Genomic DNA, 23,189 nt, shown 5'->3' with positions numbered 1-23,189 from the left:
GATTTTCCACATTCTCAGAATCTTCTAGTGATCATATGTTCTCTAGATTACAATATATTACAATTCTTTGCAACTTGATGTTCATTATTGTGAAATTGTTCCACAATTTGAAGACACTTCACAGATTGGTGAACTCCGCCCATCTTTTGAGAGACTCTGCCTCTCTTTCATACCCTAATTATACCCAATCATGTTACTAACCTGTTCGTTGAATTAGTTGAAAAATGTTTCTCCAGCTGTTTCTATTTAGTAACACTTATTTTTCCAGCTTTTTTTTCCTCCTCCCATTTTGTTTTAGATGTGGCATGAGACTTGAGACAGTCATCAAATTCAAAATTAGCTCATTTTTTTCTTAAGATTGTACATTTCCTTAGTTTAAACTTAAAAAAAATTTTTTTTTGATGCATTCTCCGTATGAAATCGTTAGTCAGTAAAAAAAAAAAAAAGTTGTCCAAGGACGAAAAAAATTGTCCCAGGAAGGAAAACTAGTGAACCAGTCACAGGGTCATAAGTAAAAAAGGCTAGGCTTGATGATGTGTGTAAGGAGTGACGACTAGCCAATTTGGTCCAATCCCACAGAAAAGTTGCTGCCTGTGTAAAAAAAAAAGTATCACTACTTACAGTGCATAGTAGCTTGCTACATACAGGGCTGCATAGCTGCATACTGGTCCGAATTCCTATTCTGACCATTGTACAAGACCAAAAGCACCTACAATGGGGATAGGAATCCCAGAACTGGATAATGGAGCAAGAAGGTTGCCTGTTCTGATGAATCACATTTTCTTATACAGCATGGCCATCATTCATTGACTTGTATGGCCAGCTGTGTGTGTTGCTTATCTGAAGAAATATGGCACCAGGATGCACTAAAGGAATAAGAGAAGATAGAGGGAATGCGGGGCAAATCCTTGGGTCCTGGCATTCATGCAGATGTTACTTCAAACCTTCTACTTCAAAACATTTTAACTCAGGCAGACAGTGACTAAAATATTTTTGTGTGTGTGTATATATAAATATGTACTGTATGTGTGTGTGTGTTTCAGGTCTTGTGCAGGCAGGTCCACCCTGCTAAATCAACACATAGGTTACACAAGGATCTGAAAAAGGAGGTAGTGGCATCACAGGATGGCGTGGGATACTTTGTCTGTCTGACCTGCTTGTGAGTGAATAATAAAGGGAGTGAGGTTATTACAAGAGGAATGAGAGAAAAGAAAACAGAGAATGAAATAGGAAGAGAGGCTATAATTAAAGGGCAGGACAGCTGATAAGGATTCAGTTTGACATTTGTAAGTGTTTCAATAAAGCAATAGCAGAGACACATTAAACCAAAGTGATACATTTACACGTATGCTCACACAGCCAGGGAGAAAGAAAAAGAGACTGAAATTCAAGTAGGGACCCCAATCAATACAGTGGCTATGAATGGCCTGTTGGGACTGGTAGAAATTGTGTCAAACAGTGAATGAAAGATGAAAAAAGGAGGAAAGGAATAAGGAAGGGAACATCATTAAGGTTGTAACCCCTGTGGAACACAGCATAAAGGGAAAAAAATGTCTTTCCATACAAAGTAATACTTAAAAGCAATAATCCTTTACATTTCACTTCATATTAGCATTTCTAATAGTTTATATATATATATATATATATATATATATATATATATATATATATATATATATATATATATATATATATATATATATATATATATATATAATAGTTTTAATCGTTATAGTGCAACTATAACAATTATATATATATATATATATATATATATATATATATATATATATATATATATATATATTTACCAAATCAAATCAAATCGAAATTTATTTGTCACATACGTATACATACAGGTTAAGAGATGCAGCCAAATACTTTTTAAGACTGTCCGGCATTTAAGCATAAAAAAGGAATAGAATGAAGGATAAAAATAAAACAAAACAAATAAAAAGGTAGATAAATAAAAAGTACATATCCACCTTCTTAAATAAAGAGATTGGTATTTATGAAAATAAATATATAAAATAAACAAAAAAAGACAAAGCGTATCCGGTCGGCAGCCGACCTCACCGGCCCCATCTTGACCGAACATCTACATATACATTGTTGTATTGTATTGTATATACATACAATACAACAATACAACAATATTTATATTTAACTTTATTGTCATTACACATGTACAAGTGCAAGGCAACGAAATGCAGTTTGGGTCTAACCAGAGTGCAGTAGCAGCAAGTGCAGGATATATAGTGTTTACATGATTTACATAAATTAAATAAAATGGTATTATAAGACTATAAACAGTAATTTACAGATAAGTATGTACTATGAATATAATATACAGATGAATATATTTGTACTATGAACATAATATACAGATGGCTATTAGATGGCTATTACTGCATAATATAATATTAAATAATATTATATAATATTATAGTTACAATTAAAGTCAATGAATAGCCTCTAAGCACCTTTAAGATTTAACACTAATATAACTCTAATATTACTGTGTAAAAAAATATATTTTACTTTTTCCATCGCTTTTCATCCATAACTGGATCTAACCACAACCTAATGAAATTTTAAATGGTTTATTAATGAAACACACTCTCACACACTTGTCACTGTGTCTTCTTTTTCCGACAGTATAAATAATTATCCCTTAGTGTCTGATCTCAATCAGTAATGCATCTTAATTTTCTTGAAATAATGTTCTCATACCACCCTGATTATTGTACATATAGACATCTCTCACCGTTTTAATAACCTACATATAGACACCTACAAATATGCACACATTCATTTATTTATTTTTTTTAACATCTGTCTTTCTACACTGGTATAATATATTTAATATTGTAATATCATACATTCTATGTGTTCTTTATCAGACCTTTTCCCATTAGAAGTGTTTAATGTAAACCTTCACAATCACATGGGCAATGGCCCCTCTAGTGGTGATCTGTAGCAGCGGTTCCCTCCAAAACTGTTCCCACTTCACACTGTACAGTATGCTGTAAAGTACATGAGAATGTACTGTAATTTTATTAACTATTTACCTCAGTTTAATTAAAACGCATTTACAGTGTCAGAAGTACTAAAATCAGGTGTTGAATTTTGGAAGAGCCTGCAGTGGCTTAAAGCCACTAAATAAGGACAAATAAACTGATTTCGATTTCCACCACGTTGTGAAGTAACATGCACACTCATTCTGTCAACAGTTTTTTATTTTTTTTATTCAAAATATAATATAAAATATAAAAAATTTTAATACCATCAAAGAAACATTGCTTTGGGAATTTCACTTAATGCCACAACCAAGTCAATATTGAATTTTCTATGTTCTTTGACAGAAAAGTCAAAACTATGAGGCGGGAATGCAGGGGTGCCGCATTCCCCCTTTTGCTTATGTGAACAGCAAGCGAAGCTAAGATCTTTCACATCTCAAGATGGCATAATTGTGACATAATAATGAATAATGACAATAAGTTTGACACTGATTTATAAATTAATCTTTTCATTTCAAAATGGGAAATGCATACATTAATTCAGTTTAAGGTAACTGGTAACTACATGTTGTTTATGGTAATTTTAATAGCATTAGTGTATATATAGCCAAAAAAACTATTAAATTCCATGCTATTTCATTTACATCCTAATATTAGCTGTTTATGCTTATGTTATGGTTATGACCTTGAGCAAAACCAGCAAACATAAAAAGACTTATGTAGCAGGTATAAATCATATTTTATGTGCCCAGGGTTTCCAAGGCAATTTAATTATAAATTACGTACCTAAACTTGATGTTGTGGGATGTTTTTGTGATTGTACTAAATAGAATAGTACGGAATATAACAGAACAGAATGCGTTCATGGCACAAATCTGAGCGTAGTTGCATTACACAATGGAAATGGACCATTTTGTATTGCTAGCCTGCCAATGACAGTTGAACAGCAAGGTTTCTCAAACGTAAAGGTATAAGACTCTCATGCAGGTGAACTTGTGAAGGTCTGTGACTCTCATACTCTCATGTACAATAAAGGAGAGTTTGGTTTTTATAGGTATGAATTACAAACAATATCAAATATATTTGATATTCAAAACATTTGATGTTCAAAACTTTTTAAATGGTTGTAAACTCACAATTAACCTGCATTTCAAAATTTATTAAATTAATAAACTGATGAAGAATCCATGCATAATAACAAATTATAAATGCAACAGCATAACACATTATACACATTAATTAAAAAAGCAAGGATCATTATAAACAAATACATTAATATATGTAATAAATTAATAAATATATAACAACTGTAAAATATATAGATAGATTGGATGAAGACAGATTTTCATGGGCTGACGAACCTGAGATTGACCCAAAATTTCAGCATTCTCAGGTTTGTCAGTCCGTGAAAATGCTGCCCAGACACAGTAAGGAACCGAAGCCACTCCCCACTTTCAAAGAAAGCGTGTATGAGCTTTGACACTAAGCAAAAAGATCAACAACCTGTCACCTGTGAAAAAAAAAAAGGAATAAAAAAAAAAAATTGCCACATGATAATGAGCTGCTCTTTTTTTTTATCACGGATGCCACTGTTTTTACTGTTTACATATCATATAAACGAGGACAATTATTTAACATTTTTTTTGGTATAAGAAGTGACACAAACAATATTATCAATTACCTTAGAAAGTTTTGTTGAAATATTTTAATATCATTTACAATGTAAAGGTATACAACTACTTGGCAATTTTCTTTTCAGTTCTTGAAGTTATTTAAAAATTATAAACTATAAGCAAGTATGTTGAATGTTAACACTAAATTAACTGAATAATTTAATATACCATTGTGTTATCTACTGATTTCTTACAATATACAACATTTTCTTCTTGTGGACAGTAACCCAATGAATATATATAGATTACTGCTTCTAAGATCACAAATAATTAAATAGTATATGATACATATACATGGTATTACCATAATTTAACTGCTTAATGGCCTCATGTCCATGTTACACAGTAAAAAAAAAAAAAAATGCACAAAAGAATTACTTGGCTGGCACTAGAAAATGTTTCTTATTTACCCAAGCTACTATCTACTGTAGTTCTTTTTTAATTTTAGACAATGCTTATATATTTCTCGACATTTCTCGACAATTATTCACCATTTTTAATGCATGATGAACACACCTCATAAGCATTACACTTATAATGCCCAACACAGTAAAAGTCATCTTATGCAAACAAAATGTATATCTCAGCTGGAAAAAAATATATAATTTTTTTTTCGCATTTAGGACCTTAAATCCTTAAAAATACAAAATATTAGGTACTTTGTTCTAATTAATTTAACTTTATAAAAATAGAAATAATTTTGTGACAAGGATAGTTGAAAGATACACTTACCTGTTTTTCTTTTAGAGAACAATGATACATACATATGTATCATCCACAGTCTACAGTAAGAGACAGAATTCAGAACACACCAGTCCTTGCTTCACATATATTTACTCGCACATCACTGTTCTGAGGCCTGTTGGGCCTGACACTGCTATAGTGGATGTGAGCACTGCCACATACAAACAGGCACCTCCTTCCTGTTTGTCGCAATGAGCTAGCTTGTGGTAAACTTTCCATGACATCTTAATATTGAAGGCCTTGAAAATCATAGTGCAGTCTTTCCATTTTGAAAGTTTGCTTTATAACATCTGAGTTAACAAAATATACTGGAATAAAACTTTACTTTCAACTTCATTGTTCTCTACTATGAGGCATTTACTCTCTTTGGACTATACATTACCAGATTTTAAACACTTGCCCTATGCTACATTTAGCATTAAAAATTCTATTTTTCCATCCACCGATTAGCAGCTCTGTTTTACTTGATTTTTTACTTATCACAATTTTTATCCCATATCCCTTATTAACTACACAGATTGTCAGTTGTATGATCACATTGAGGCTGTAGTTGTTTAGAAAGAGTTTAATTATGAAAACTGTTGAAAGATAGCTAGGTTAGTTTCCATGTGCAGAGGACAACCACAGTATCCTTCCTGTGTGTTTGAAACATTAATGTATTTTCTGACTATCCACCCCTTGTAGGTTTAAACAAAGATATATAATATTCCTGTATGTCAGACATCGTGACTGAAAGGGGCAAGTGTACATCATGAGAACAACTCAATATTTAACTGTAACGACCATTATTTACGATAACACACCTAATCATGAATTTTTCATCACTTAATACAATGTTGCAGATACAGGTTTCATTTAAACTATTTAATTGCAAGACTCATGCATTTTGATACATATAAAAAATAAACAAACAATACAAACTTTTTTTTTTTACATCAATAATTGTACACTAAAAACACAAGCTGTATATTAACATACATTATAAATATAATCTTTTAAGCGGTGAACTAATTTATGCCTGATAATTTAACACTTTAAATTGTTCTGACCAAGAAGATTTAAAAAAAACTTTACAAATTCTCCCTCCTGTACAGCTAATATATACAGACAAATATTAACTAGGGCTGGATGGTGGTTGTGTGCACGATTAATGTGAAGAATTTTTCAAAAGGTCATACTAGTTTATTAAAACATTATATCAACGTAGAGCAAATAACACACACATAACAAAAAACAACTTATAATTAACTTATATTTAACTTATAATTGCTTTATTAAAATCAAACGACACTTTTATTATTTAAATTACTCAAAATAAAATGAAACACAAAATAGTTAGCAAACATAATGTTACATTATCTCTGTGTTAAATATGTCTAGTCAGCTCCAAGCTATATATCAAATATAGCCTGTATTTAAATATCAACTTCATGAAAATTGGCTCGTTTTATATATAAATACGCATATAACATGAAAATTCAATATAACACGTTTATAAATTCAGGCATGTCATAATGGAAATATGTCATTACTCTTTCATAGTAAAAATCCTTTTTTCAGCAATTTAGAAATATGACTATTTTAACATTATATGGTAAACAATAATTATCTGGAATTTGAGGCATGTCAAATGAACTTCTATCTAGTTAACCAAATAAAAGTCCAGTTCAACTCAACTTTCAGATAACCACACCTGGATGACTAAGAATGATCACAGACAAATATTTAATTGACAAAAGGAACACTCAAACGCAAGTGACATAATGACAAGCAAAACTGTGTCTTATTGCATATTAGACTTACTATACATTTAATATATTGATAAAGAATTCCTTGGTTCTTTGGATGGTTCTAGTTTTACCTATAAGGTAGACTTAATAATTTAAAATTCCAGCTAATAGTATGGTAAAGAACAACTCTATACTGTAACATGAACACAATATATCATGAAGTGCAAGCATATCCAGAATATATATATATATATATATATATATATATATATATATATATATATATATATATATATATATATATATATATATATATATATATAATTGATTTGTGTGTGTGTGTGTTAAATTTAATCAAGCATGTCCTTATACTACAAAACACATTTCAAGTGACCTTCTCCACGCTTTACTGGCACAATAGTTCATAACTCAATTTAAAATTTTTGGGCTGCATTGTTTTGCTATTGTGTAATGGCTCTAGAAAGTCAATTTATAGGTTGCCCTGGATAAGGTCGCCTGCTAAATGCCATATATGTAAAGTGCCAAATAAAATGTTTTGTACTTTAAAAACTTGCATAAGGAAGTGGTACAACGGTGTACAAAAAAAAATAAACCTGGTACATTATGCTCAGCAGAATGACAACCAACCAATTATAAATCTAGATTTTTTAAATTAAAATGAAGCATGTATATATTTGAAAGCAAGAATCTTATTTTGTTGTTCTAAAAAGTAGTCTAAAAAGACTATCATGGTCTGGTCAGCAATTCTTTCCAGGTAGAGGGGAAACCAAGTTCAAGAAACAACGCCCACACACATTTTCCGATGAAGTGGTCGTGTAAAGCCACTTTGTGCAGCACAACAAAGCTATAATGTAGACTTGTTTTTAAATGTGTTGACAGAGCAAATCTGCAAATCGAAAAAACAAACAACAGAAAGAAAATGTAGCATAAAAGCATAAAACAATGGTGTAAAACTGACATAGAACAATACCATTCAAGAAAAGTGGAAAAAAAAAAATAAATCAATAGTCATTTTAAATAAATTGTAAATTTTTTTTAAACTTCAATATGTTATAATTCAAAGCATTAAAAAGTATATAAAATATCAACTGCTTGTGGTATATATTTTGAAAGATAGACCCTTAAGGTCTACAGTGCATTATGTGTCCAGTCCTGTCCACATGGATTAAATTGAGCATGATCAGTGAAGCTACTAAGAGCAGGGCTCATCCATATCTTCATCACTCCAATCAGGTGGTGCATCAGTGCCAAAATACCGATCCCCAAAGTTTCCTTCAGATACAAAAGACAGACACAGATTCAGCATCTTCATAGGGTTTAATGTTTTACCTTTATTGTTCTAATAAAAAAAAAAAAACACTAGAAAGTGTTAAATAAACGGGAAAAAAAGTTAATGCTTGTCTGCCATGTTATCACAGAATTTTTTCTTTGTGTTATGAAGCTTTTGGAAAGTCAGGCCCTTAAGGTTGACAGTGTTAGGTGTGTTCATTTTGCACCAGAGTAAATAAAAGGTAGACAGCAGTGCTCTTCCAATTTAAAGTTTAAAAGTATTTTCTGGCTTGTAATCATGAAGACTCAAAGTATTGATCTGGATGTCACTGTCTACATATTTGCAATTTAGTTGTATAGCGCTTTTATTAATGGACCTAGTCCCAAAGCAGCTTTACAGAGATGCTTTTCAGGGGTTTACTTCGATGCATGGCATTATCAATTATAGCTACTTGATCAATTATTTCATATTGTTGTAAGAAAATAATGCATAGCTTATGTCTTCTAAAAAAAAATAATAATAATAGTTTACTCTGTAGAAACAGTAAGTAAACTGGTAAATCAGACAAATAATTTTTTTTACTTTAATTAATTTATAAACTACTAGCATAGTACTGTATATCCTGGTTTTCTAATATACACTACATGTCAAAGACATGTGACCATATGTTACCCCTGACCATCACACCCATAAGTCCTTTATATTATCTGAGCTATTGTAGGATGGTAGATAAATTAAGCTGCTTACCTATGCCTGGAATAATGTGGAAAAGGTCATTGACCTTTTTGTCAACAGCAGTGGTGATTATTTTGACCTGAGGAAAGGCATAGGCTACTGAGTGGACCCCCATCTCTGCCATCAGCAAAGAGACCAACAGAATTTTATCCTCTTGTACATCATGGTCCTAAACAAACACAGGGACACCCACACCCACACCCACACCCACACACAGTGCTGTTGAACTCTTAAATCTGACTTAGAATGTGTTGATTAATTTATTTATAACATAAGTTCTCTGGGTGCAAAAAAGGATGGTTACTTAAAAAAACAAACAAAAAATAAAATCTGTATATAAAAAAATAATTACATTTAGATGGTATAGGTTTTTTGTACAGATCATTTAGATTTTGGTTCTCAAGTGTCAGTGAATATTTAATATGTTTTCCCACATGTGACAAAATAGTGTCTGAAGAGGAACAGTTTTTTTTTTTTTCATTTATTATAATAGCAAAAAAAAATAATTTTTTTTATTGTATCCAAGTAGTGACCTTATGACAGTATGTGCACATGTTTTAAAAATGCTACAGTACCAGTGTTAAATTCTGCGAAATGTTGCTTGTGTATGTATGTACATGGTAGCATACTAGTCCTCACCAATAGGACTCGTACTGCCATCATTGCTGCAGCACCAGTGGACACAGTACAGTCCATAAGGATCACATGGTCCTCGCTGATATCTTTTGGAAGACGCAAGTAGTGCAACTACAAACATATGAAGTAGAAAAAGTGTTGTTCAGCTGCAGCTTAACACATTAGAAACGTTGCGAATATACTTATGGGACAAGATTAAAGTTTAAGTGCTCATTTAGGTTTATTTTTTCCTAATATGTGTTGATAGCATTTGGAATGGTACCTCAGGCTCTCCTGTATCCTGATTGGTCTGGATTAAAATCTTGCCAATACGAACATCTTTGCAGACGGCTCTTAGTGCAGGCTCCATGGTTTCTCCTGCTCTGAGGATGGACACCCCTGTGACCTGCCAGACCAAAAATACAAAAACTATTACCTGCAGCAATGTGCTTGAGTACAAACACGCTAACTGGACCTGGACACTACCTGGACAAGCTGATTGACAAACAATTATATATATATATATATATATATATATATATATATATATATATATATATATATATATATATATATATATATATATATATATATATATATATACACACACTAACCCTCTTTCCTTGAAACGTCCTTCCTTCATAGTCCTGCCCTTGTGGGGTATGAACAACCCGAACCTGTAGAAAAGATAAGATTAACCCACAACTTAGCATGCTGAATTTAAAAAGGTGACCGTATGTATACACTTTTTTTGTTAAGAATTCATCTCCTGTTGCACAGTAACAATAACTAACCGTAATAAAAATGACTAGTTTCACTGTAAAGGCAATCATCTATAACTATGTTAAAAATACCTTAAAATGTGCAAAAAAATAGAATATGGCACAGAGTACTGCAGAGCTTTGATTGAGATTTTTAACTGTTGTGACACTACGTAGTGTGTAAAGAAGGTACATGACGCCTCTTTGTTCCTTATGCTACTTCAGTATTTTCCACTGCGGTGGACATGTAACCTTTCTATACACAGGGCACTGCCTCAAAAACAAGCGCATGCAGAAAGAACACTGATTATATTTAGTCAACTTTAATCTCCATTACAGTTCAGTTTTTCTACTTTTATACTGACCTGAGATGGAAGAAAGGAGAGTGCTCTCTCAATGAGAAGTCTCATCAGCCTTTTGGAGTAGAAGATGAACTCATCTCTGCTTGTCTCTTTATTCCTGTTACACATTCATCATAATCACAAAGTATAAATAAAAGCCTGTAAGGATCTTTAATGTAGGGGAATAATATGATATAAACAGTGAATTTAATAAGATAAGAAAAAATACATTCTTATGTAATTTCTGAACACAAAAATATCGATACAGCAAAAACAGTGGAGAAGCACAAAATGTAAGCCCACATGTTTTTCACTGTGCTTGTTAGACATTATGTCTATTTAAGTGAGTGAAGCTTAAACACAACGAAATTAAACCTATGCACACACTTACTATAAATTAAGAAAAATTTAATTTTCTTTTAATTATAATTTATTTTAAATAATTATGTACAAATCTGCATTAATTGGGCAAGTAAATTTCTTAATGGCACATGAATAGCCAGGAAAATCTTTTTTATTGCCCTTATTTAGTAATTAATGCGTAGCCACAGCTGTACATGGAGGAATGTGCCTTCGTGTATTCGATCTTGTTTTGCATTTTTCTGGAAGTTGGGGTTGCAGAAACATGTGGAAGTTGATAGAGACTAGTTAAGAAATAAAATTAGGACTGATTTTGCCAGTTAGTTTTAGCCTACTATCCCTACACACATGAAGCCTGAGAAATGAGTACAAATAACACCCATTTGTAGCTATTTCTTTTCTATTTAAAATATCGGATATTTGTGTTTTATTTCATCAATTTAAATGAACATAAGAGAAACCGTTTTAATTTAAATCAAGTTTACTATCTTCAGTTTTCAATCTCTAATACTACACATGATTTAAGTTAAATTAACATTGTTAATATTGTTTGATCACACAATATGGAAACATATTTTAAAAAGCCCACACATACTAGTAACTGAGACCTTTTTACTTAACAGACACTGACCTCTATCTGAGTCTATCAGTAATAATCAGTCATCATAAACTATGGGGGTTTGCTTTGGATCTTGAGCAGTTGAGTTTATTTCTCCCCTCCCACCATTCTGCAACAAGCGGCCTTTGTCTCATACGGCCATAAGATGATATATCTGATTTCTTTTATATGTTTTTTTTAAGACTAGCCTGATCTTCCTGTTTTAGGGCTTACCATTGGTTTTCCATTCTTGTGGTAAGTCTTGTGCATTTGCTGTGGTGAAGGCTTGTCTTGATAATTGACTTTGGCACAGACACAGAGGGGTGTTGTCCAAATGCTTTAAAGGGGGTTTTCATCATCAGGCAAATAAATCTTCTGACATTTACCACAGCTGTATAATTGTCTCCTGGGCTTTTTGGTTTTCCTGAGCTAACCAGTGCTTTACTTCTTTTAAGAATGTACTAAATAGTTGATACAGCCATACCTAATGCCTTTTTCATCTCTCTGATGGGTTTATTTCAAATTTCAGTCCAATGACTGCTTGCAGTGTCAGCTCTTATACTTTATAGTCCAAGTAGTTTTGGCTCCAATACTGTTCACTGGATTTGGATGTAAATAGCTCCAAATTAAATCATAAAATCTTCTTTTCACATTCATTACTTTATTTGAACTACAATGTATTGTTGTAGACAGCAAAAATAAACATTTATGAATGTCAAAATATTTATTGATTCAAATATTAATTTATTTATTGATTCAAATTTTTTTTTTTATTTGACATGAGTGTATCTAAGTATTCTATTTTATTGTAATCAGATACTTTCAATTTTATTATTTCAGATTTCCTAAACATTAAACATCCGAGTAGCAGCAATGGATAATGGAGACGTCTAATAACAATTTGGCATATTAAAATGAAATGGAATATACTACAGTGGGTCACAATTAGCATTCATAGCATTGAAGTTTTGTGTAACTGACCTGATAATAGTGTGCATACCGCGAACTTGCGGTGTGCTCTCCAAAACACACAGTGTTTGGGGTAGGGGTTGAGCTTGATGGGCAGAAGCCAGAGCAGCCCTGTTACCATGGCCACCAAACAGAGACAGGAAGTGGTCAGTGGAACATCATTAACTAGGCCACCATGCCCACCCCCACACACAAGTCAAGTTAATGAAAAAAAAATCTTGTACAGCGATACTGGGCAGAGTTAGTTGCTTGTGAGGAAAAGGTGCAAATAAGGCAGCAAATACAGTCACTATACTGGCACTCCTAACAAAGGATCTTACAACCAAACTAACTGACAAATGTTCCTGTGTGTCTACACATAATTTGATTAAAGAAATGTCCTGCCTTCATTGACTGATCATTGCTACACATAATCAGAATTATTTCCCTTTAGTGAAGATCATTTGAAAGACATTATATAAATCACTGAATAATTGTATATTCCAAGCTGGTCAGTCAAACACTGCACATTGCATTTTGTTATAAAAAAGCGAAATAATATAGAAATATAAAATATTTATTTAATGAAATAAAAAGCTAAGTGAATTCAGATAAATTGGGGCCGCATTTTACATATATACATATATATAATTGTATATAAGGTCTTATGCTACCGCATTAAAATAAATATATATACATATTACGTGTGTGTGTGTGTGTGTGTGTGTGTGTGTGTGTGTGTATATATATATATATATATATATATATATATATATATATATATATATATATATATATATATATATATATATATATATATATATATATATATATATTTTATACTATACTTTTTATTTTCCATAAAAATACATAAAACCAATGGTGAATTAAAGCTATGTAGGACCCACTTTATAAGAACTGACTGGCATATGATGGCTATATTGTCTACAATGTCAACAGCATTTTGACTACATTTTATTTTGCAAGAAATACCAAGGACAAATTTTCCTTGCTTTTGTATGCGCGAACTGCACATTTGCTGAATATTAACTGTGTAAAATGCCTGCTTAAAACTAACACGTACATGGCAACCATGTTTTTACATTTTGTATTAATCTGGTCAAAAGTCCACTTATACTTTAGCACATTGATGAAATATAGCAAAGATTTTGCTTTATGCAACTTACAGACTAAAAAAGTTCACAACTTAGCTACCCCTTTACATACATGACCTCAAAATATTGTCTTCTACATGATTTTCATGTTTAATGCAAATGTATTCCAACATTAACTAAAAGTTTAATCTGTTTATGTAAATTCCTTTTCATAATTTATTGGGCAGCCATACTGTTGATAAAATGCAAAATGTTTTGAATATCATTTTAAGCTAAAAAATTAAGTGAAAGATACAAAAGTAGGTTTTGCATGCTAGGCATCTTAAATAGGAATAGGTAGTGCTAAACTTTCAAAAATGTAAATTTGTCTGCTTTTAAAGACAAAATTAGATTACAAAGAGATTCATGATACACAGTATTTTTTTATTTTTTGTTCTTTTTATATATATATATATATATATATATATATATATATATATATATATATATATGTGTGTGTGTGTGTGTGTGTGTGTGTGTGTGTGTGTGTGTGTGTGTGTGTGTGTGTGTGTGTGTATATATATATATATATATATATATATATATATATATATATATATATATATATATATAATATCTGATTGGCTGATTGCCACCATGTTGTTTAAATTATTAGGCCATAAAATCCACTTACAGATTATAGCGCATAGATGAAGCATAACAAATTTCAGCCTTATGTGAATTACAGAGAAAAGGCTAAATATTTAGCTCCACCCCTCTACAAACAAACTTTGCTTCTGACAGAGCACTTGTTCTCAGAAGCCTTGTGTAACCTTTTGGTGCAAATTCAGTTAAGAACTGGTGCCTGATTTCAGATAAGGAGTCCTGGTATGCAGTTAGTGTTACAGTTCATCTCAGTAGTACTGAGTGTGGTTGAGTTTAGGGTTTTCTGCAGGCCAACTAAGATCTTCCACCTTAGCACACCGGTTTGTTTTTATTCACCTTGCATTGTGCATAGCGGTACTGCCATGCTAGATCTATCATGCTAGTCCCAATTTTATACAATTGTGTGCTACTGAAACTGAGGCAACAGTGTGGGGAAGACCCAAATGGATTAGATAGTCAGATGTCACTTTATGTAGTTTATGTTACATTGTGGGAAGGTGCGCCCACAAAATCTGGGATTTGAAAAATGGTTTCCCTAGTTTTGTTCACAAGGTTACACAATTCTTATGAAAAATGAATTCAATATATTTATTATGTGTATATACACTACTGTCAATCATAGGAACAATTCAATTTATAATTTAACATTATTTAAAGAAGCATGGTTTAGGTTAATGCCTTAGGTAAAGTGTGACGCGGGAAAAGGGAAGTTACCTTTTAGCAGTAGAGTTATATTGATTACTTGCCTAATCTGTTCACACGAAATTTTAGAAAACATTTGTTATGAATTTGAAAGAGAAATCTCCTACAAATCTTACAAAACCCTTACAATTGTAATTATATATATATATATACACACACAGTACAGACCAAAAGTTTGGACACACCTTCTCATTCAAAGAGTTTCTTTATTTTCATGACTATGAAAATTGTAGAGTCACACTGAAGGCATCAAGGGCTATTTGACCAAGAAGGAGAGTGATGGGGTGCTGCGCCAGATGACCTGGCCTCCACAGTCACCGGACCTGAACCCAATCGAGATGGTTTAGGGGTGAGCTGGACCGCAGAGTAAAGGCAAAAGGGCCAACAAGTGCCAAGCATCTCTCGGGGAACTCCTTCAAGACTGTTGGAAGACCATTTCAGGTGACTACCTCTTGAAGCTCATCAAGAGAATGGCAAGAGTGTGCAAAGCAGTAATCAAAGCAAAAGGTGGCTACTTTGAAGACCCTAGAATATGACATTTTTCAGTTCAGTTGTTATGTATATAATTCCACATGTGTTAATTCATAGTTTTGATGCCTTCAGTGTGAATCTACAATTTTCATAGTCATGAGAAGGTGTGTCCAATATATATTGTGTGTGTGTGTATATATATATATATATATATATATATATATATATATATATATATATATATATATATATATATATATATATATATATATACTTTAACAGTACACGCAAAAGTAGTCCCAAAGCAGCAACTAATGAATATTGCAATTGATATTTGTCCCCAATCACCATTCTGTAGCAAATTATCAAACAGATCATTAAAATAATTTGATCAGTCAATCTTGACCAGAGATCAAAGTATGTGTAACCAAAGTATGCTTTTTCAGACTATGAGAAACAGTTTATATTCATATAAACTTAAACACTTTGAATATTTTTTGTTTTCTTAATGGCAAGAAAGCTTAGACAATGTGGAAATTTAACAGGCCCCAGCATATCTGAATTCATCCTATGTTTTTAAATGAAGCTAAAACATGCAGCATTTGAATTGACCACATCAAAATCACACTTCTGGCTGCAGGTATGCTCTGGTAACAACAATTAAAAGCAAGCAATGATAAATAAAAATAACATGCAAATCTCACATATCCCAGCGAAGTTTCCTCTATGGATGGAGAACAAACAAAACAAAAACAGAAATGACAACAAGTAGAGAGGGAAAAGAAAAAATAGACATCACACATTATTCCAAAGGTGAAAAAGGGATGAAGCAATATGGGAGAGGAGTCAGAAGTGTGACTTGGTGATTTGCACTTGATCAAGAAATCTGTCAGAAAATGATTGGACTCGATCAACTGATTTATAACACCTTTTTGTTTCTTCTATGCTCAGTACTGGGTGTTTTTTTTTTAGAATGTTTCTGTACTGTGTATGGGGTCTGCTGGTGCTGTCAATCACACTGAATGTCACGAGTAACAGAATGCAGCAATGCAGAAGCCTGATACATCCTGTGTCATAAGAAAGTAGGGTTGTACTTCCTCTCTATCTCTCCGTTAGCTTGCCCAATGGAAAATCTTTAGTATTTGTAGTAGACACTGGAAACATTTTGTGGGCAAGGTTTGCAAATATAGGTAGACTAGCTAAACTGAAATGAAGTGTGAGACAGTGCTTGTAAGACAAAAAGGGTGGGAAAGGTCAAGCGTAGGAAGACAGTTATTTATTATAGACAAAGAATAGGAATTAAATGCATGAATAGAGATGTCTTCAATGAACTTACTTCTGAGTGCTGCATACCTTGCCCAAAACAATGAACATTCTTTTTGAGAACTGTTGCATTCTCATACATGATGATTTGGATGATTTACATTGATAAATATGGCAAAGATGTATTATATAAGTGTCAATACGCGTAAATATATGCGGTTTAAATAAACAGGCAGTGCCCTCTCTTGGTTCATTGGTGTAGGTTCAGCATTCTCAGGAGTAAGTAATCAGATATAGACTGCAAATAAATGCTGACATGTTTTCACCCTTGCTGCTGGTCTGAAGCCAGTTTTTTTAATGATTAGAAAACAATTTGTACACTTTAGATACAATTTATATTCTATAGACTTTATATGTATATTCATTTTAATGCCTTGCAGATAAAAATAATTTGAATACCTAATACCAATAAAAAATATTAACCATATATGGTTGGTCAATAATTGGCTGCATAGGGCTGGCTCAAAATTACCTCAATACCATGCCAATTATACATATATAAGTCTACACATACATAAAAATATACATAAAATAAGATTTGTTAAAAAAAAAAAAAAAAAAAAGATGATTCATAAATAATTAATTAAATCAAATATGCTAAAGATCAATGAAAACAGACCCTGTAATATTTATATTAATTTCCAAAATAAGTTTCCCCATTGTTTAGAATATTATACACATACATCTTTCAAACATCTCAGAACGAATAAGAATTGCTTTTACATGTATATTACTTTTTTAAGATGAATGAGCTGATTTCAGAGCAGCATTATAGGGGGAACATTTGCCAGCTGAGGCAAGCAGTGTGAGAGTGAAATTTAATGCTACTCTACCTGACACTGAGCTCACGCTGCATCCCCACCGAGGGGAAGAGGCATACAAGGAGGGATAGAAAAATGAAGAGGGAATCAAAAGGAGGGGGAGAGAGAACCAGTCAAGTGCAGTAAGTGGGCACAGCCAACACGGAGTTAATTCCCCCAAAATCCCCCAATACATCCAATGAATTACCATTATATACATATATCAACTTTGTTATTTCTAGTATATTTTTATTTCAATGCACTGCAAGAAGTACAGTTCCCACTAAAAGTATTAGAAAGGCAAGGCCAAATCTTTTTGCCATCCACTAAAGACAATTGTGTTTAAAAACAAAACAAGAGTATGAAAATATAAATCAAAGAATTTTCTGAAATTATTAACCGGATATGTGAAACAATTTAGAACATGGCACCTTTTGTTTGCAACAAGCCGTTGTCGAGCAAAGCAAGTGTATTGGAACATAAATACTGACAGGTATTTCTAGATATGTAATCTTGTGTTGAGTTTTATGTTTTGCCTGTGAAAAATGAATTTATTTTTTTAGAGTAAATGCCAACATGAAGAGCACAGAACTGTCCATGGAAGAAAATCCAGACATTTTTACTGAAACAAGTAATGAAAAACACTGGTGTTCTAGCATCCAGATAATAAACAGATCAAAAGAAAAGCAACAGAAGCTGATGATAGAAACACTGCAACAGCTATGAAAAAGTTACCAATAACAACAGTTTGTGAAATCAACTAAGGGCAGGGGTGAATATATCACAATGCTGATGATCCAAAACATATGTTGCTCGATGGGCAGCAGAGGTCGTGTAATGGCTTTGACTTGTATGGCTGCTTGCAATGGGCTCACTATTGTTATTGATATATAATTAATGATGGTAGCTAAATCTACAGAAACATTCCGTCTGCCAGTCTAGAAAAAAAATAAATAAATACTCTAATCTCCAGTAACTGGGGGAAACTACTTTATGCATCAAGACAGTGACCCAAAACACACTGCCAAAACAACAGAGGACCTCACCAGGTGGGAGGTTTAATACTGACAAAATCAATCACCAGACCTTAATCTAACTGAGACTTTTACTTTTTTAATAGAAGATAAAGGAAGAAACCTCGAAAACAAAAAAAAATTAAAAGAAGCTATGGCGCAATGCTGGAAAAATATAAAAAAAGAAGAATGCAACAGTTTGGCGATGTTACAGAGTCATCAGTTTGATGCAGTTATCACAAGCAATGGCAATGAAAGTACAATAAGTATTCAACCTTTCAACTTGAAGAAAAGGCAGCACACCAAGGCAAAGCAAAGCAGCAGCTGATTTAACTAAATATTTCTACAGTAACTCTTACCTGTGTTTGTGAGAGGTTAGAAAAAGCTTACCGTATTTTTCGGACTATAAGCCGCTACTTTTTTCCTACGCTTGGAATCCTGCGGCTTAAACAACGAAGCGGCTTATTTATGATTTTTTTTCCTGGGTTTTTCCCGTTTTTACAAACTTCAAGCCAAAAAACTGAGCGACATAACATTAGACCAATGAGATTTCCAAAAGGAAACGAAAAAATGCACCTCACCTGTGTTCTGAGCCGCACGGCATCGGGAGAAAAAACTTTTTTTTTTTTTAAGGCACAACGATGCCAAAAGATAAACTCCCGAGAGAAATTGTTGTGAAAGGGAGGAGGAAGACAGTGAACAATGACTTTTTTGGTTGGCTACTGTTAAGATACAAGCCGTTGTAACGCGTTGAGTCTTGGTGAAGGGAGAGCTCGCTAACTCCAGTTGCAACAGAAATCATATAAGCACAGACAGGTTTCCAAAACTCGTGCTTTTTTTATTATTCTTGGCAACAGCGTTACGGGTTAGTCAAAGAAACTTAGAAATGAGCATCAGAAAATAATAAGGACATAATCCTCATCTTGCACACATGCAGTAATAGCGGAAAAATGCAGTGGCAGGCTATTCTCAAAATACCGCTATGCTCCTAAAGGAAGCGCAACATATTTCACCCATTACACCGTGTGTAACGTGTCTTTCGTTAAAGCCTGTGTAAAGTACATTAGTGTAGACAGTGTAGACGGCTTATTTATGTTAAAAATAAAAATATTTGTACAATTCAGTGGGTGCGGCTTATATATGGGTGCACTTAAAAGTCCGGAAATTACGGTATTTATTTTTGAATGCAAGTATCCAAACATTTGATGATAGGTAGAAGCAAAGAGCTCTCACAAGACCTTTACAACAAGATGATTGTTCTACATAACAGCAGCACTGTTTACTGACTGATTTCATGACTCCTAAAGTCTTCCAAGTGGAAGGAACATCACTCCACCATACCCATAATAATTTCTTTCAAAATTTAATGTGAATTTCTGCAATTGTGATTAATCAAAAAAAAAAAAAAAGGTTGATATGTTAAATACTTATTTTCTCTATAGTATAAGATGTTATGACATCTGTTTCAGTGCATCTGTTCCAATGCTTTTGCTGGTCTAAAGATTTGATGGCCTTTAACCAAAGATGCCACGGTCCAAGTTGTTTATCATATCTACAAGCAAATATCTGCAAATATTAGATACATCTTCATCTATTAATCCCAAACACAAATTATTTATACATCTGTGCCTGGGCATTAATTTGACTAGACTTGCATTAATGATATACATACTGTACCCACACATACATTTGAGCATGTCAATTGAAAGCATACAGATTCAAAGAATTTCCAACATAAAAGGCACAGTGAACATTTTAAGGGAATAACAATGTTAGAAAATGAAATCTAATAAAATATAAGTAAATACTGGATGTCAAACTAGGCATTTACTACATAGTATAATCCAATAGGGCAGCACACTAATGCAGCGGGTAGCACTGCAACCTCACAGATCCTAGGCCATCCAGTTTGCAACCCTAAGTTTGGTTAGTGTCTGGAATCGGCTTCATATTCTGAGCCTCAGAAGTATATAAAATGCTTATTTAAGTTAATGTGAAAATACAAAAAATACTATAAAAACTGTAAAATACTATAGACACAATTATATTTGGTGCAATATCAGTATAGCCACACAACCACAAATGTGTTTGAAAATTGGAGATTATGATTAAGAAAAACATCCTGAGAACTATTGTGAATTTGGTGACTAACTGACTGACTGCAGTATAATGGTGTTTTGCCTTACCTCTTCCAGCTGACTGTGAACATGCTGAACAATCAGATCAATAGCAACCATGTTCCCACCCCCTAAGAAAAGACAAGACACATAATGTGTGTGTGTGTGTGTGTGTGTGTGTGTGTGTGTGTGTGTGTGTGGTTTGAATGAGTGTTCATTGTTATGTTTGGTATTAACAGGATTAACATAAGTTGGGATCTGGTACTAGACCTCTCTCTCCACTTTCACCATATTCCTTTACTGCACAATTATTTCTGCACAACTTTTTTGCACTATTATATGACACCATAACTCTGGTCTGTCACTTGAACTCTAAACTTGCACAGCACAGTGTCACTTTATACCACACTACACTGCACATGGGCACTTTAAGGACAATCACACTAAATTACTTTAATTTGTACTCAATATCTGCCATACTCATCCATCCCTTTCTAAAATTTATGTACATACATGTATTTTTTCTATATGTTATATTTATATATTTTTTTAATATATTAACTTTCTACAGAAACGCAGTGCATTCACTAGGACAAAAAAAATAAATTCACAGGATCTCATAATTCTGACTTACTATCTCATAATTATGAGATCCTGATCTCATAATTATGACTTACTAACTCGTAATTGCGACTGTGTCTCATAATTATGACTTACTAACTCTTACTAACTCACGAGATATTAAGTCATAATTACGAGTTAGTAAGTCATAATTATGAGATCAGGATCTCAATTATGAGATAATAAGTCGTAATTATGAGATAGTTACTAACTCATAATTACGACTTAGTAACTCATAATTACGACAGTATCTCATAATTATGAGATCCTTATCTCATAATTATGACTTAGTATCTCATAATTATGAGATATGTTGGGGCAGTCTGTGGCAGGGGAGCGTTTTAGCGCATAACACCGGATCTGACCTTCCTGCATTTTTTGCTCGGAAGCGCCTCATTGGGCAACCATGGAGATGTAGAAGCTATCATATGGTTTCGCTTGATGACTGTATATGTTAGTGTTAAGATGGTCTTACACTGGTTCTCTAAACACATTCCTGTTATCTGTTCAGTGTCTATAGGTTCTTCCCTGATCAGAAAAGGCACCACGGGCATCGTAGATCGCATGGAAAACCTCTCCAAGAATGAAGTTTTGTTTGGTCATAATAAAAATCTTAACAGTCTTTCTTTCTTTTGGCTTCTCCCATTCACATGTTTTACGCTGAATGGCAATAAAAATCTTAACAGTATATTAGTTTAATTAGCTACTGGACATTTCCTAGACATAGACACTTACCAGATAACAGGAATGTGTTTAGAGAACCAGAACATCTTAACACTAACATATACAGTCATCAAGCTAAACCATATGATAGCTTCTACATCTTCATTATGAGATAAGGATCTAATAATTATAAGATACTAAGTCATAATGAGATACTAAGTCATAATTATGAGATACTAAGTCATAATACGAGATCCTTTCTGTGAATTTTTTTTTTCTTTGTGAATGCAATGCGCTTCCGTAACTTTCTTTTTTTTATCCTTATATTCTATTTCTTTTTTCATGTTTGAATGTTGAACAGTTGTATAAAGCATTTCACTGCATGTCCTACTCTGTGTGTATGTGACAAATACAATTTGAATTTGAAGTTGGGGCAAGTGACTCATCTGAGTATATTTTTAATTCATATGAGATTCAGAGTCAAATTAGAAATTTGTCAATTTCTATGAGGTGCTAAAAAAACTTGATCATGCTTGAGCACTTACCTCGTGGCACCACAATATCTGCTAATCTCATAGTTGGCTCTATATATTGTTCAAAGGCAGGCTTGACAAATTTGTTGTATTGTTTGATAACTCCTTCAATTTCCCTGCCTCGTTCAGTAATGTCCCTTCTAAGCCTCCGTACCAGCCGTATATCAGAATCAGTATCCACAAATAATTTCATGTCCAACAACTGAAACACACAAAAAATAGAAAAAAATTAAAAACAGTGCAAAGTACTATTAGGCAAATACAATGATGATTTTGTGGCATTTGGTCAACAAACCAGTAATATATAATCTACTGAATATAAACTATATACTCTTAAAAAAGATGAACAACTAACACACCAAAATGCCAA

At 32.8% G+C, this 23,189-nt stretch overlaps 2 protein-coding genes across 6 annotated transcripts in view; one reads left to right on the top strand and one right to left on the bottom strand.

The window, feature by feature from the left end:
- The window catches only part of LOC310715085 (uncharacterized protein), a 401,686-nt gene that overhangs the window by 263,997 nt on the left and 114,500 nt on the right, over nt 1–23,189 (top strand). The window lies entirely within an intron of this gene.
- uckl1b (uridine-cytidine kinase 1-like 1b) overlaps nt 7,608–23,189 on the bottom strand; it is a 36,771-nt gene continuing 21,189 nt past the window's right edge. For 2 of the 5 annotated variants that reach the window (XM_083521212.1, XM_083521209.1), the window contains exons 6-15: nt 22,832–23,021; nt 21,072–21,133; nt 17,906–17,922; nt 12,850–12,948; nt 10,935–11,028; nt 10,423–10,485; nt 10,092–10,214; nt 9,833–9,940; nt 9,206–9,362; nt 7,608–8,460 (exon numbers count right to left, since the gene is read on the bottom strand). In XM_083521212.1, coding sequence (XP_083377338.1) covers nt 8,381–8,460; nt 9,206–9,362; nt 9,833–9,940; nt 10,092–10,214; nt 10,423–10,485; nt 10,935–11,028; nt 12,850–12,948; nt 17,906–17,922; nt 21,072–21,133; nt 22,832–23,021 — 993 coding nt within the window. In that variant the 3' untranslated portion in view covers nt 7,608–8,380. Of the gene's footprint in view, nt 8,461–9,205; nt 9,363–9,832; nt 9,941–10,091; nt 10,215–10,422; nt 10,486–10,934; nt 11,029–12,849; nt 12,949–16,453; nt 16,474–17,905; nt 17,923–21,071; nt 21,134–22,831; nt 23,022–23,189 lie in introns of all 5 variants that reach the window. The other 3 variants (XM_083521211.1, XM_083521208.1, XM_083521210.1) reach the window with 2 other exon arrangements.

The sequence above is a fragment of the Silurus aristotelis genome (assembly GCF_946808225.1).
Source record: "Silurus aristotelis genome assembly, chromosome: 19".
In the NCBI taxonomy this organism is placed as follows: Eukaryota; Metazoa; Chordata; class Actinopteri; order Siluriformes; family Siluridae; genus Silurus; species Silurus aristotelis.
The sequence above is the reverse complement of the archived record's forward strand: the minus strand, read 5'-3'. Positions and strand labels throughout refer to the sequence as shown.